Source organism: Rattus rattus, chromosome 6 (genome assembly GCF_011064425.1).
Source record: "Rattus rattus isolate New Zealand chromosome 6, Rrattus_CSIRO_v1, whole genome shotgun sequence".
In the NCBI taxonomy this organism is placed as follows: domain Eukaryota; kingdom Metazoa; phylum Chordata; class Mammalia; order Rodentia; family Muridae; genus Rattus; species Rattus rattus.
Window position 1 is genome coordinate 89,610,636 of NC_046159.1, and position 14,240 is coordinate 89,624,875.

Genomic DNA, 14,240 nt, shown 5'->3' on the forward strand with positions numbered 1-14,240 from the left:
AATACAATGAGGCCCGGACTCAAAAACAGCAAAAGGAGAACTGTTTAGATGTTTCCAACACTTATTAAAAAACAAACCAGACAATAACCAAAAAAAAAAAAAAAAAAAAAAAAGCCATCACATAAAGGAATATAAAACTATTTATTGACCACTGTTCACCATTATTTACAATAAAGTAAATATACAGTTGGATGACGTTCTGACACTACAAAGTTCCTTTTCTGGCTCATTGGACCAGAACGCAAATACTGAAAAGATCGATCCTACCAGTAAGGAATGAGTCAGGGTGAAGGAAAAGCATGCAGGGCACTAATTGATATTAGCAGATTTTGTTCACTCGCTTAGTCAGCAGGTCTTAAATCGCCAACATCAGCTCCAACCATGATTCTATTTCCACATCAAACAGATTCCATGAATCATAACCTTTTAATACAGATTTTAACTTTCTACAAAGGAATGGTTCACTAGAGGAACCTTTACACAGACCGGCTGACCTGGCCCTGCCTCTGTAGACCCGGGGCCTCTTAAATCAGAGCTCCATCTGCCTCCAGAGCGCTGGGATTAAAGGTGCGCACCACCACACTCGGCCAAGCCTTGTTATTAAATCATACTACTATGTTGTCTAATTCCATTTCCTGAAGGGGTGTTGGTATGGACAACATTCTGTAAATAAACTATCCAATAAATTACAGACTCTGCTTATTCTGAAAGGTTATGGTTTCAGGAGAACGTTCACGGTGATGGAATCTCATCAACTTGTGTTTTCACATTCGGTTCTTTTGAGTATTAAAAAAAAGGTAAAACAGACAGGTTATGTAAGTGTTTTATGCATACACTGCATACGAACAAACAAACAAAAAAACCCAGAATGGTCCTTCTGTGTCCCAGTTAAAAATAAGTTCTGACTTGAGTAATGACTGTAAAATCTCCCCAGCAATTAAGAAAAGCTGTTCTTCAAAGCTGAGGAAATACAACATGGTATCAAATATTCTACTGTTAAAGGAAGCAACTACAGAAAGCTCTCACTTGCTCAAAGGAATCAGTGCCTTTTGATGCAGAACAAAAACCAAAAATATCCCAACTACTGTCAATACTTTCAAAACCAGCATATCAAACTTGATTTTCATTAGAATGCTATTTTTTCCACACTAGTAATTCAAAACCCAAGATCCAGATTATATATATATATATAAACATATATATATATATATAAATGCAAACAATTATTGTGCTTCATCTTCGGGACAAGAATGCCAAGTCAGCCTCTCCTCATAGAAGGCGATGACAATCTGAGGACACTTCATATTCGCCTCCTTTGCCAGCACCAAGTCAGCTTCATCTGAGTCTTTCCTGTTGTGAGGGAAAAGAAGTTGGTTAAACGTTTAAACTCTGTATGTTAACTGAGATCCACTCAACAAATAATTATATCAAAATGAATGTTAAGTGCTACTAGAGAGAGGGCTGTATGGTAGTTGTGGCTACATTTCAATAAACTTCATTTCTCAAAAGAGGCTATATATTTGTCTTTCAACTTTCACTAACTCATGGCAACACTACCTCAGCCTGCTGGGATCACAGGCATGAGCCACTACACTCAGCTAATTAGTTCCATCCTACTTAAGAAACTTTCCATAGAATTAGCCTTTAATCCTCATACCTGGGGAGCAAAGCCAGGTAGGACACTGTGAGTTGAGGCCAACTTGGTCTATATAGAGAATTCCACATAAGCTATGGTGGCTACACAGCTGTTTAACCCCTGCCAACTCTCATTTACCCCAAAACACACACACAAAGACCTAACCAATGTATCTATTCTTTTATGTTTAATGAGGGCCAGTAAGATGCCTTGGCACCCTGAATTTGAACCCAGGAATCCACTTCCACAGGTAGAGAATGGGACTCCTCAAAGCTGTCCTCTAACACATACTGTGATATACACACTCCCCTTGCCATCATGCATGCAGGCACCCACACAAAGTTAAAAAAAAAACAAACAAAAAAAAAAACAACAACACACACAGAGCAAACAAAGAAAAACAAACCAACAACTGGCTGCACTCACCATTTCATGAGAAACATTAGCTCTCCACTGCTGTCTGTGGCACCGATTATTCGCTCAGGGTCAAGGCCCCTGGCAAAGCCCCTGGGCTTGTCAGCCTGTTTGCAGAGTTAAGTAATAGCTTAAGTAAGTACTTCTGCACAACAAATGACATTAAAAACTCTTTATTTATTGGTAGAGTATTTGTCTAGAATGCAAGAAACCCTGGGCTTGGTCCAGCACTTGGTAGCTGGAGGCAGAAGCATTAGGAACAAATGGACTAGACAAGACACTTTCTTAAAAAATAAAGTCTTATTATGTAGCCTACATTAGCTCCAAAATTTTAAGCCCCCTGCTTCAGTTTACTGACCACTAGAACTACAGTATGAGATAACATGCTGAGCATATTATGCCCTCTTGAAAATTAAATTTTAAATGCCTATCAACCTAGAGCTTTAAAGGGAGAGGCAGAATCTTTAGAGGTTCAAGGCTAGCCTAGACTATTCAGTGAAATTCGACCAAGAACCACCCACCAATGAAAAACAAAAACATGCAATATGCAAATAAATATGCAGCCACTTACAGTAGCACAAGCCTATAATTTCAGTACTCGGGAAAAGTTAAATGCACCCTGGGCTACACAGCAAGACTGTGGCCTAAAAACATACATATAAAAAGTCTACAAAGGGCTAGAGATGGCTCTGTGGGTAGAACACCTGTCCTGTAGAGAACTTGGCTCAGTTCTCAGCACCCACATGATGGCTCACAACCACCTCTAACTCCAGTTCAAGGGGCAACTCCCTCTTCTCACTTTTGTGGCAGCTCTCTCTCTATATACACACACACTCACCCCTCACTAACATTTTTAATGTAATAATAGTTATTATTATTGCTGGGCATGGTGATGCAAGCTTTTAATCCCAGCACTGTGGAGGCAGAGACAGACGGATCTGAGTTTGAGTTCTAGGACAGCCAGGGCTATGTAGAGACCCTGCCTCAAAAACAAAACAAATTAGTTATTATTATAAAGCCACAATATTTAGCTATAAATACAGATAACATTTAATTATTTTTATTCATTTATACATATGATATATATTTAGTTTTACTATAATTAGTTACTATTATAAAAGCCAATCCCAAACAATAAAACCCAATCAACTCACTTCTAGGAATTGAGTCTAAAATTAATTGCTTATCTTAAAGACATAAAAAAAGTACTAAAGTCTTATTTTGAGTTATCTGACTTGGGATTGTCTTTACGTATTTCCCCTAAAATACATCACAGCAAGCCAGGCATGGTGCTATGAGTCCTGGGATTATAGATCCAGTACTTGGTAGATGGAGGTTGGAGGATCAGGGGTTAAAGGCTAGCCTGGGCTATATGAAACTGTCTCAAAACCACCAATTAATCGCTTTATTTTGGAGACAAGTTCTCTGAAACCTGAGCTAACTTCTAAGTCAACACATTTCTCTTACCTCAGTCCCACAAGTGCTAGGATTATAGGCATGAACCATTATGCCCAACCCTGTCTTCCTCAAACTAGACACCGCAGAGACTCCTTTTTTCCAAAACCTGCTCTGTACCCAATAGGTTTATTTATATGCATGCATGTATGTATTTGTATAAATTCATTTTTTAAAGGATAGAGTCTTAATGTAGGGAAGGCTTGCTATGTAGCTAATGGCCTTGAATTCACTTCAAGTGTTGGGATTACAAGTGGATACCAGCTGCCCAGTTTCCAATCAGTCGTACACATAAACTATTATTTTTGCTTAGGTTTTTCTTTTGGTATTGCTATTTAGTTTTTAAAATCATGTGTACTTTTCTGAGCGCCTGTAAGTAGTGGTGCTTTTGGAGGTCAAAAAGGGCACTGAGTTCATGAAGCTGGAGTCACAGACGATTCTGAGTACTCACATAAGTGCTTCAAGCATAGTTCAGTAGTTCATGTTCTTTAATTACTAGTACTTGAAAACTGTCATCTTAAAATGATGTATGTATTTGAGTATTTTACCTACACATATGTTTGTGTACCTTGTATGTCCCTGGTGCCTGGAGGTCAGAAGAATGTGTTATCAGGTGGGTGCTGGGAACCAAACAGATACTCTGGAAGAGCAGTACATGCTCTTAACCAGCTCTCCAGCCCTAAAATGTCTGCCCCCAAACCCCTTAGGGTCTTACTTATAGACTAGGCTGGTCTGGATCTGGGAGAGACCTGTCTGCCTCTGTCTCCTCAGTACTGGGACTAAAGCCTAGTCCCACACCTGGCTGTTTTAGAATTTCTAACAAAATAAATTTCGATAATCATAGTCTATGTAATTTTTTAGTATAAATATTTGAGAACTGATGATGTTAGCAAACTAAAATTATTCAAATTGTACATTAGTGTAACCAGACTCTAAAGTCAGACTATGTTAGATTAACAACTCTAGCCTTTTAGGTCTAGGTAAATTGATTAAGCTCTGTGGTTCAGGTTTATTATCTATTAGAAACAATTAGTCTCTATGTCATAGGCTTTTGGTAGTGTATTAATATCAGTTAGGCTGATGACTCAACATAGCTTAGGCATTACTACTAAAGATATTTCCCTTATACAATCATTTTACTTTCAGATCTCTACTGCAATTAATCTTGTTTTCTCATCTATACAATTGAATCATTATCTAGATTCAACAGGGTTGACATTAAGATTTAATACCCTATATGCAAAGTTCTTGTTACCTCGTTGATAATGACCACACTTGAAACCCAGTCTTTTACCAATTTAGTGTGCTGAAATCTTGGAGTATAAGCCTAATTCAGCACCAAGACCTTTCCTCCAATTATCACACTAGGCCAATAGAAAGGTAAGTACAATCTATTTAAAGCCAAGGTTAGAGATTACCATATCTGTGACACCATGGCTAGCTTTATAAAAGTGCCCCCCCAACCCCATTGGAGTTTATTTAAAAGTATTGTCCTGGCTGGAGTAGCTAGAAGCATTTGCCAGAGAATCTAAAGTCAATTGCCAGCACCTACAACAGTAGCACACAATGCCTCTAATTTCAGTCCCAAGGTATCTGATACCGTTATATAGCTTCTGGGAACACTGAGCATACATGAGGTACACAGATATACAGGTCAAGCACCATAAACATGGAAAATAAAGTTTTCTAGTCTTAGCTGGGCATGACAGTGAATGCCTTTAATTCCAGCACTCAGGAGGCAAAGGCAGGTGGATCTGACTTTGAAGCTAGGCAGAGCTACAATGAGAAACTGTCATCAAGATACCTCACCTAGTTTTAAGCAGAAGTCAGAGGTTAACATGGTGAGTGGTGCAAGGCCACTCTCTGCTACATGAGATCCACCCCTCAAAAGGACACTAACAAAGGGGAAGGGACAGGGAGATGAATTAGAACAAAGTATAACGGTAACTGTGTATGAAAATACCATAATGAATCCCATCACTTTGGATACTAACTTAAAGAACAAAACATGAACTAAACAACAAGTATTCTAGCTGGAAAACAGTTCAAAGCAATTAAAACTTAAACCATGAGCTCTGGTACGATCCAGTCTCACGGGCAGGACTTCATACTTACAGCATCTCTCTTCTTCTTCGATTTGCTATCATCAGATTCACTGTCAGATAAAGATTTCCTTTTTGTACCATCTTTTTCTTTACCAGCTTTTTGAGAATTAAGAAATGCTTCAATTAATTCTGGACAATCTAAATTTTCTTCTGGTTCCCAAGTATTATCAGCACTGTGTTCAGTTAAAGAAAACAAAAAGTTGATTCAATTAAACATTGCCATTACCTGGACCTGTTTATACCTATCTGGGGGGAAAAAATTCCATGACAAAGGCTAATGCTAATAAAATATAATAATAACAGAAAGGAATGCTCTCCCATTTCCTATATTATTTTAAAATGTCTAAATTTCTTTTCACAACCACTTTCACGTCCCTATGTGAGCAGTTTATTTTACCTCAAAGGCAGTTGAGGTAATATTTTGACTAATACTTTTCTGCAACATAAGCAACTCACATTATATAACCCTAGTTGGCCTCAAACTTTGTATGTAATCTAGTTCTAATCCTCCTGTCTCTACTTCCCAAGTACTAGAATAAAAAGCACTATCACACGCAGTTTATCCCAAGGCGTTGTGCATGACAGGCAAGCACTCTCCCAACTGAGCTACATCCCAACCCCATGAGTTTTCATTTAATTTCTTTTTCTTTTTTTAAAAAAGGGATAGGTCCTTATGTAATCTATAGGTTGGTTATGAACTATAAGTACTGGGATTTTAGAAGGATTTTTAAAAATAGTGATTCCTAATTCCTTAAATATTATGTAAATAGGCTTGGATCTCCAATGATGTTTTGGAAATGAAGATTCCAAGACATTTTCTTTTTTTATTTTTAAAGATTTATTTATTTATTTTATGAATGTGAGTACACTGTAGAGTGAGTACACTGTTGCTATCTTAGACACACCAGAAAAGGGCATCAGATCCCATTACAGATGGTTGTGAGCCACCATGTAGTTGCTGGGAATTGAACTCAGGATCTCTGGAAGAACAGTCAGTGCTCTTAACCTCTGAGCCATCTCTCTAGCCCTCCAAGGCATTTTTTAAATTTGAAATGCTTTCAATTTTTGGTTGATTCTCAACTTGGGAAATGACATAAAGGGCTAGCAAAAACAAAAGCCAAATCTAGCCGATTGCATGGTTTGTAAAGCATCAGAACTTTTTTTTAAAGATACAGTCAGTCTCTCTGGGCTGGAGAGATAGATTGGCTTAGCCCGTTAAGAGCGCTGACTATTCTTCCAGAGGTCCTGAGTTCAATTCCCAGCAACCACATGGTGGTTCACAACCATCTGTAATAGGATCTGATGCCCTCTTCTGGTGTGTCTTAAGAAAGCCACGGTGTATCCACATGCATTAAAAAATGGTCTCCAACACCTAATCTTGCCTCAGCTTCCACAGTGCTAGAAGTCCTTCCTGTGCTGGCCACCATGCCCAGGCCAAGTTCTTTTTTCTTAAAAAAGAATTCCAGGGCTCACAGTTGTCACTGTAACAACCATATTCACTTACACATCATCCATTGCTGCCTTTATGTATCCCATGCAGTAGTAGTGAAGATAAGCCAATGGCCCACAAAGCCTCAACAGCCCCATATAGATAGACAGATGCTGTGCAGTAAGACTGCCGCTCCCGCCTCAGCACAAAGTTGCAGTAACAATTCCCATCAAGAGTCAGAGCCACGAAGAAAACAAGCACCTCACAAATAGGGAAGTATGATCACCTCGCACCAACTGACAGACAGACTCACTAATGTCTTGTGCTCTGGCCACAAATACCTTCACAGAGACAGATGGAATGAGTGACTTCAGGGATATTAAGAATGGTGCCATTAGGAGCTGGAGAGATGGCTCAGCAGTTAAGAGCACCACTGCTCTTCCTGAGGTCCTGAGTTCAAATCAGCAACCACATGGTGGCTCACAACCATCTGGAATGGATCTGATGCCCCTTCTGGTGTGTCTGAAGACAGCTACGTGTACTCACATACAATAAATAAAATCTTAAAATTAAAAAAAAAAAAAAAAAAAAAAAAAAAAGAATGGTGCCATTAATATCTGGGGCTCAATAACTTGCTTTGCTGATCTCTTCAGACTATAACACTGGCAGACTATAACATTTTGGAAGGAGGGCTGATACCTCAAACAGTGTTACTCAAACTTGTACCATGTTTAATACAACATTAGAATGCTTTAGTGAAAGAAATCAAAACATGAAATAGGAAAAGATGGGGCAGGAGGTGGGAAGAGATAAAAGGGAAGGAGAACATATCACAACATGCTTTGTTTAGAAATGTCAGAATGACACTGAATCCTTTGTCTACTACTTTAAAAATTGTGCCTTAATGAACTTTAATTTTCGAAGTTTGAGTGTCTATAGAAATAAACTCTAAAATGCTAGGTTTCAATGTTGCTAAAACCTTACCTTTTGTAAACTTAATTTATTAAGTGTATGATTATTTTTTCTGCATGTAAGCATAAATGTGCATCATGTTTGTGCCTGCCTGGTACTTCACGAGGTCAGAAGGTGGTACTAGATACCCTAGAATTTGAGTTACCTCGATTTTGAGCCACCAGATAGGTGCAGGGAATCAAATCCTGGTCCTTTGTTCTTAACCACTGAGTCATTTCTCTAGACCCCTGAAGCCTTAAATAAACCTCAAACAAATCTTTGGGCAAACTGGTTCAATATTTAAGTTAAGGTACTAACCTAAGGACCAAGGATGCAGTAGGTAAGTAAAGAGTACTGGTTGAGGGGTTGGGGATTTAGCTCAGTGGTAGAGCGCTTGCCTAGCAAGCAGAAGGCCCTGGGTTCGGTCCCCAGCTCCGGGAAAAAAAAAAAAAAAAAAAAAGAGTACTGGTTGAGTGTGCACAAGAACCCTGGGTTCAGGTCTTAGGACCAAGTAACACGTGTGTGATGCTGCATGCCTATGCTCTGGGGAGGTGGAGCCAGACATAACAGAGTGTAGGGCTATCCTTTTACAGCAAGTTCAAGACCAGTTTGGGATTCATGGGACCCTATCACAACAGAACAAACAATAAGCAAGCACATAAATGAAGCATAGTGAACAAGTATAATCCCAGCAATTGGGAGAAGAAGCACGAGTCCTAGGCTAGTCTGTGCTACAGAAGACATCCTGGCTTAAAACAACAAAACCGTAAGAAATGAAGCACTGAGGTGTCTTACTCTGTGAACCCCTTCCACTTCAGGAAATACTCCACCTTCCCATTCACTACACGACGGTCCAGTACTTTTTCTACCACAAATTCTTCAGGCTCTGCCTCTTCAACTTTTTTACTCTTTCCATTCTGTTTCTTTCCCATTTTTTGCTAAAACAAAAGAGAAATTAAGAAAAATTTAAAACTTGAGTACACTTTAAGGCCAAATTGTCATTCATCTGACACATTTTTTTTTAAGTTTTTTAACCCTCTATCCCTTTAAACTTCTATGATCCTAGAAAGTCAATAGGTAATAAAAGCTCTGCTTCACTGACTTATACTTAGAACCGAGTATCCTTCACCAGTATGACAGAGTTAAAAACAACAAAAACACCCAACCTTCAGAGAAATAATCTTATCCTTTCCCAGTTTTATTCCCAGGATTCTACATGACCAAATTTACCAGAATCACCACTCATTTTAATCACAACTTAGTGAAAATAACTAAAAAACATTAGAGAAGGATAAAGAACGGAGTAACTATCACTAATTGTACTTTAAACGAGAATGGCCTCTATAGCTTCATATATAGGAATGGCTGGTCCCCAAGTGGTAGAATGTTTGAAAAGAATTGTGTGGCCTTGTTGGATGAGGTATGTTGGAGGGTAACAGGGTGGCAGCAGTGAGGGTTGGGTAGTGGGTGCTTACAGGTTTCAAAAGTCAACAGTATTTGCACTGAGCTCTGCCTTGTACTTGGAGATCAAACACAACTCTCAGCTACAGCTTCAAGTGTCACACCTCCTGCCATCTTCTCACAAGGAGGGTCATGGCCTCACCCTCTTCAACTGTAAATCTCAATACATCTTCCTATAAGTGGCCTTGATCATGGGGTTTTATCACAGCAACAGAAATGCAATCAAGACTGAAGTGTGAGAGTTAAAAATGAGCAAACACACCCACCAAAACAACAAAACTCCAAGACAGGGTCACATGTAGCCCAGGGTAGCTTCCAAATTCACCATTCAACCTAAGACCATGAATTCCCAATCCTCCAGAATCTATACCCCAAGTACTGGATTCATAGGTGTGGTCCGCCATACTCCTCTAAAGGATTGATCTTATTACAAAGTAACAGACAAAGTAGACTTACTAAAACTGCAGCCCTAAGGCATCCCTTTCCCAACATCAATTTAAAATTAAATCCCACGGATAAAAATTAACTACCAAGTAAAACCATGAGTTTAAGCATTAACTATAGGCTCAACCATGGGGACCACAAATAAATTAAGACAGGTAAGACTGCTTTCCCCGTAATTATTACACGTAGATAATTTTTCCCAACTACTCAAAGCTAAAACTGCATCACTTTTAGAGTCTAAAATACTGGCTTAATTTCTCTGGTAGGAGAAAAGTTACTTCCTTCTAGGGTTTTCTTTTTTCTTTTTTTTTTTCTCTTTTCTTTTTTTCAGAGCTGGGGACCGAACCCAGGGCCTTGAGCTTGCTAGGCAAGCGCTCTACCACTGAGCCAAATCCCCAACCCCCTTCTAGGGTTTTCAACCTAGAATCTTAACTGGAAGTCAACTAAGTTTACTTAGAGGGGCACGAGGCGCACACTAGTAGCACCCAGGAAGTCGAAATATGCTGATTACCATGGGTTCAGGGGCAACCTGGGCTTCAGAGAAAAACTTTGTCCCCCAAGCCAAAAATGTCTTTTTTTTCTATTGGGGGTAGATGGGTATAACGTTACTTAAGAGTGTTTTTTAAGCAAATAAGCAGATTTGTTAGTGTTTTAAAAACCTTGAGATGGTTAATTACAAGTCCCCATGGGATACCAAAATAACTCAATATAGTATGTTCAAGTATTTCATTTCCACAACAATGCTATGCACTTTAAAATTTTTGAGATAGTAGCCTAGCCTAGCCTTTAACTTGCTGTGATCTTCCTGACTCAGCCTCTCCCAGTGCTGGAATTACAGGTATGCACCACCATCCATAACTACATAAGCTATTTAAAAATTTTAAAGGAATCATAATCCCCCACCCCAAATGCCTAGTCCCTCAAACCATCTACCAAGTGAAGGATCCAAGCAGGAAACAAATCAACAACAGCGCCTCAAAACCAGGATACTAAATCCACCGGTATACAGGAGCATACCTATACTAGCAACATCCTAGAATTTACCAGACGATTCGTGCTTTTATCACTTAAGGCTTTAAATTGTATTAGATCATCTAAGAGTGACCAGATGGGCTTCCAATTACAGATTCCAGTCATTCTGCAGACCAGTTCAAGTCATGCACTATATACTGAGGTAAAAATACCCTCTTGCCCATTTGGTCAGAAACAAGGATCAAAAACCATGTTTTGTTTTACTTAAATGTTAATGTACACCTCCATATGCCTGTGATCAATGTGTCACAATTAATGTAGAAACCATAACTGTAAACTTCATTCTTTTGATATCTTTTTCTAGACCGGGTCTTGCCTTGCAGCCCTGATTACCTAGTATTTTAGAATCCAGGCTAGCCTCAAGCTCAAAGCGATTTGCTTGCCTTAGCTTCTCACAGGCCAGATCACAAACACACACCTTCTGTGCCCCCACCTCCACCCGTTTTTCTAGATAGGGCTTCTCTGTGTAGCCCTGGGTCTCCTGGAACTGGCTGTGTAGATCTATCTACCTGCCTGTCTCTGGAGTACTGGGATTAAAGGTATGTGCTACCACCGCCTGGCTGACCCAGTTTTATTTATTTTAAATATAACTTGACAAAAATAAATTTGCCTAACTTGCTACAAATCCCAAGAAAACAAACACTGGATTTAGCAATAGTCAGGAAATTACTTAAAAGAAACAGAATTGATCTAAAATAGCCTTCCATTCCTAGACACAGTTTGTCATTCTTGCTCATGGCAACATGAGCTCTATCTAATTCCCTCTATGTGCACTAATGAACACTCAGTATCTCCAGAACAGTATAGATTTAAGGGTAATCATGCCAACCAACGAGACTTTTATAGAGCTTCCCATGTGACTTTTTTCATGATTAAGCTCATTGACAATATTATGGAGTAGTGGGCAGCACTTGTGTAGAAATCAAGGCACAACCTTGTAGAATCTTTTTTTTTCCCCACTTTTCCTTGGGCTTTGGAGATTGAACCGTTTTATAACTCACATGCATTATTACCTCAAAAACAAAAACATCCAGCAAAAGCTGTACAACACCGTTTTAAAAAGTGCATCGTTACCATTCTTAAGGGAAGCCTTATTTTATCCTAACAAACTCAGTTTTGAGTGCTGGTAAGTACCTGGACTCAATAGGCTGCCTTTTAAATCATAGCAATTCACCCAGTTATGACGGGATTAAGGAATGCACAACCATGTCCTGCACGGGTTATAATTCCCCCAACCACACCCCCAGACAGGGTTTTTCTGTGTAGCTCTGACTGTTCTGGAACTCACACTGCAGACCAGCAGACCAGGCTGGCCTCAAATTCAAAGAGATCCACCACCACATGTTTTCTTAGTTATAAATTTTTATTTAAAAAAAAAAAACCCTTCAGTTAAGAGTCTTATGTTTTAGGTTTTCACAAACTTACCAATGTAGTTTTATTGGAGGCCATTTTTAAAATTTAATCGGAGACTTGAAGAGCTATTGCAAGAAAAAAAAATGTAGGACGGTTAAATTTTCATGACACACAAAAGGCAACTACAAGTTTTGTGTGGCTTTCAACTTGTGAATCTCGGGTAAAAAATGCAAGGAAACAGTTCTGAGTTCCTGTGTTATCAGTATGTAACTAATAACTTCAGTATGTCAGTGCTTTAGAGGTTAGTAAAAATAATCTTACTAGGAACACTGGTACCTCAGACTTTGGTTGGTGAGAATTACTTTTTCAGTTCAAATAGAATTTTTACAATTTCAATTTTTATTTTGAATGAAAGGCAATCTGTTTTCAAACCAGTTACTATTATTATTTACCTTTTGTCGGTTAATAACCATACGACCTTTTTTTCTATAGATTTCTAAATACTCCAAGGAGTTCATATAATTCCATCCTTATTTTTTCAGAAGCCCTCCCTCTTCAATCACGATGTAAAAGGAACACATTAAGATGTCTCAGTCCTATTTCCTAGCCTTTTTCTTTCTCCCGGTGTGTGTGTGGGGGGGGGCGGCGGCGGTAATCACTATCTCTAGTCCAGCTTGGCAATCCTCCTGCCTCAAGTACTGTTCTGATAAGAACCGAAGAAATCGACCTCCTTCACGCCCGCTCTCCTTCGAGGAGGGCCCCTTCCGAGCTCCATTCCCGCGTCGAGAGACCAAGGTGGGTAGCCCGTCCCCCATTCGAGAGAGCGGGCCTCGTGGTCAGCGCCTCCGCGGGGAGAAACAAAGGCGGCGGCGGCGGCGGCGGCGGGGGCTCAAGGGCACTGCGCCACGGGACGCGCCTCCCCCATCCGGCGGCGGCGGCCACGTAGCCGGGAGCGCGCCGAAGCCCGGGGCCTCAGGCCTCGCAGCTGCAGAGCCTGCACTGCTCTCCCTGTGGGCCCGCGGCGAGGCTGGGGGAGGGGAGGCCCGCGCTTTGTCTGGAGTCAAGGCAGCTGTCATCCGGCTCCCACCCTCGTGCACGATTGTACCATCTCCCCATTCACCAGAGCGGCGCCTCAGCAAGGCCCGAGCCAGCCTCCCCCCCTGCCCGCGGCCCACGGCGGAGCTTGGGGCCCGCAGCCTCCCCGCAAGCTCGGGCGCACAGAGCATCCTAACCCCCACCACGCGCAAGATAGAAAGCAAGCCTCGGACTTCACCGCTCAGATGCTCAGGGCCGCGGATCCTGCAGAGTCTCCCGCCTGCGCGCTTCAGCTCAGCCACATCCGAGGGGAGGGGGCGCGGGCAGCTCCGCTGGGGGGGAGGGGGAGGCACCGCCCACGCCCTGGCCGCGCGGGGCCCGCCGGGAACGCGTTCTGCGGGGGGCGGCGCGCGCGCCGCTCACCGTTCGCTGCGTGGCGCCCGGGGGTCTCCCGAGGGTGGGGGAAGGCAGGCAGGGCGGCGGAGGCTTCTCAGTCTCAAAGCGCGCCAAAGCAGGGCTCCGCCCACCTCACCCGGAGCTCGAGGGCCGGGGTGCTCAACAGCCGGGTTCTTTAAGCACCACCTCTTACTGGGCGCGGGCTCCCAAGGCTTTTGGCACTGGGGATTGTACTTGGACTACAAGTCCTTCTGGGAGGGACCGAGTGAGGAGCCCCCTTGGGACAGGTAGAACTATTTGTGTGGCTCGAAAACCCGGAGACAGGATTGACAAAGGCGTAGCTGCAGAGGGGGCGCTTTGGTGGAGAGGGCAGCACGCCAGAGCTCCAGCCTAAGCCCCTCCCGACGGCGTTAATTTCAAACTGCGCGACCGTTTCTCGGCTCCCTACGCGGAGGTGGGGGCCGGACCTAGTTCCGGACGTAGTAACACGCTGAGCACGAGCCTTCCGCAATTCACTGAAGCCAGTTGC

General features: G+C 41.6%; 1 protein-coding gene across 4 annotated transcripts; it reads right to left on the minus strand.

The window, feature by feature from the left end:
- Window positions 1–122: 122 nt before the first annotated feature.
- On the minus strand, window positions 123–13,839 carry Cbx3 (chromobox 3). 4 transcript variants are annotated; one of them, XM_032906531.1, is made up of 6 exons: window positions 13,739–13,839; window positions 12,353–12,405; window positions 8,786–8,928; window positions 5,621–5,783; window positions 2,063–2,157; window positions 123–1,350 (listed from the first exon to the last, which is right to left on the minus strand). In XM_032906531.1, exons 2-6 carry the CDS (start codon window positions 12,374–12,376, stop codon window positions 1,224–1,226), a joined length of 552 nt encoding a protein of 183 aa, XP_032762422.1. In that variant the 5' UTR covers window positions 12,377–12,405; window positions 13,739–13,839; the 3' UTR covers window positions 123–1,223. The 4 variants fall into 4 exon arrangements, with proteins under 4 accessions (XP_032762422.1, XP_032762421.1, XP_032762420.1 ...); XM_032906530.1 differs by having other exon boundaries at window positions 13,549–13,801; XM_032906529.1 differs by lacking the exon at window positions 13,739–13,839 and adding an exon at window positions 13,554–13,667.
- Window positions 13,840–14,240: the final 401 nt, after the last annotated feature.

Coding starts and splice junctions, on each gene's coding strand:
- Cbx3 (XM_032906531.1), bottom strand. CDS start 12,376: ATGGCCTCCAATAAAACTACATTG. Junction 5,784..8,785: donor AAGTGGAAGGGGTTCACAGA/GTAAGACACCTC, acceptor AACTGAACACAG/TGCTGATAATACTTGGGAAC. Junction 2,158..5,620: donor CGAAGAAGAAGAGAGATGCT/GTAAGTATGAAG, acceptor CTCTGCAAACAG/GCTGACAAGCCCAGGGGCTT.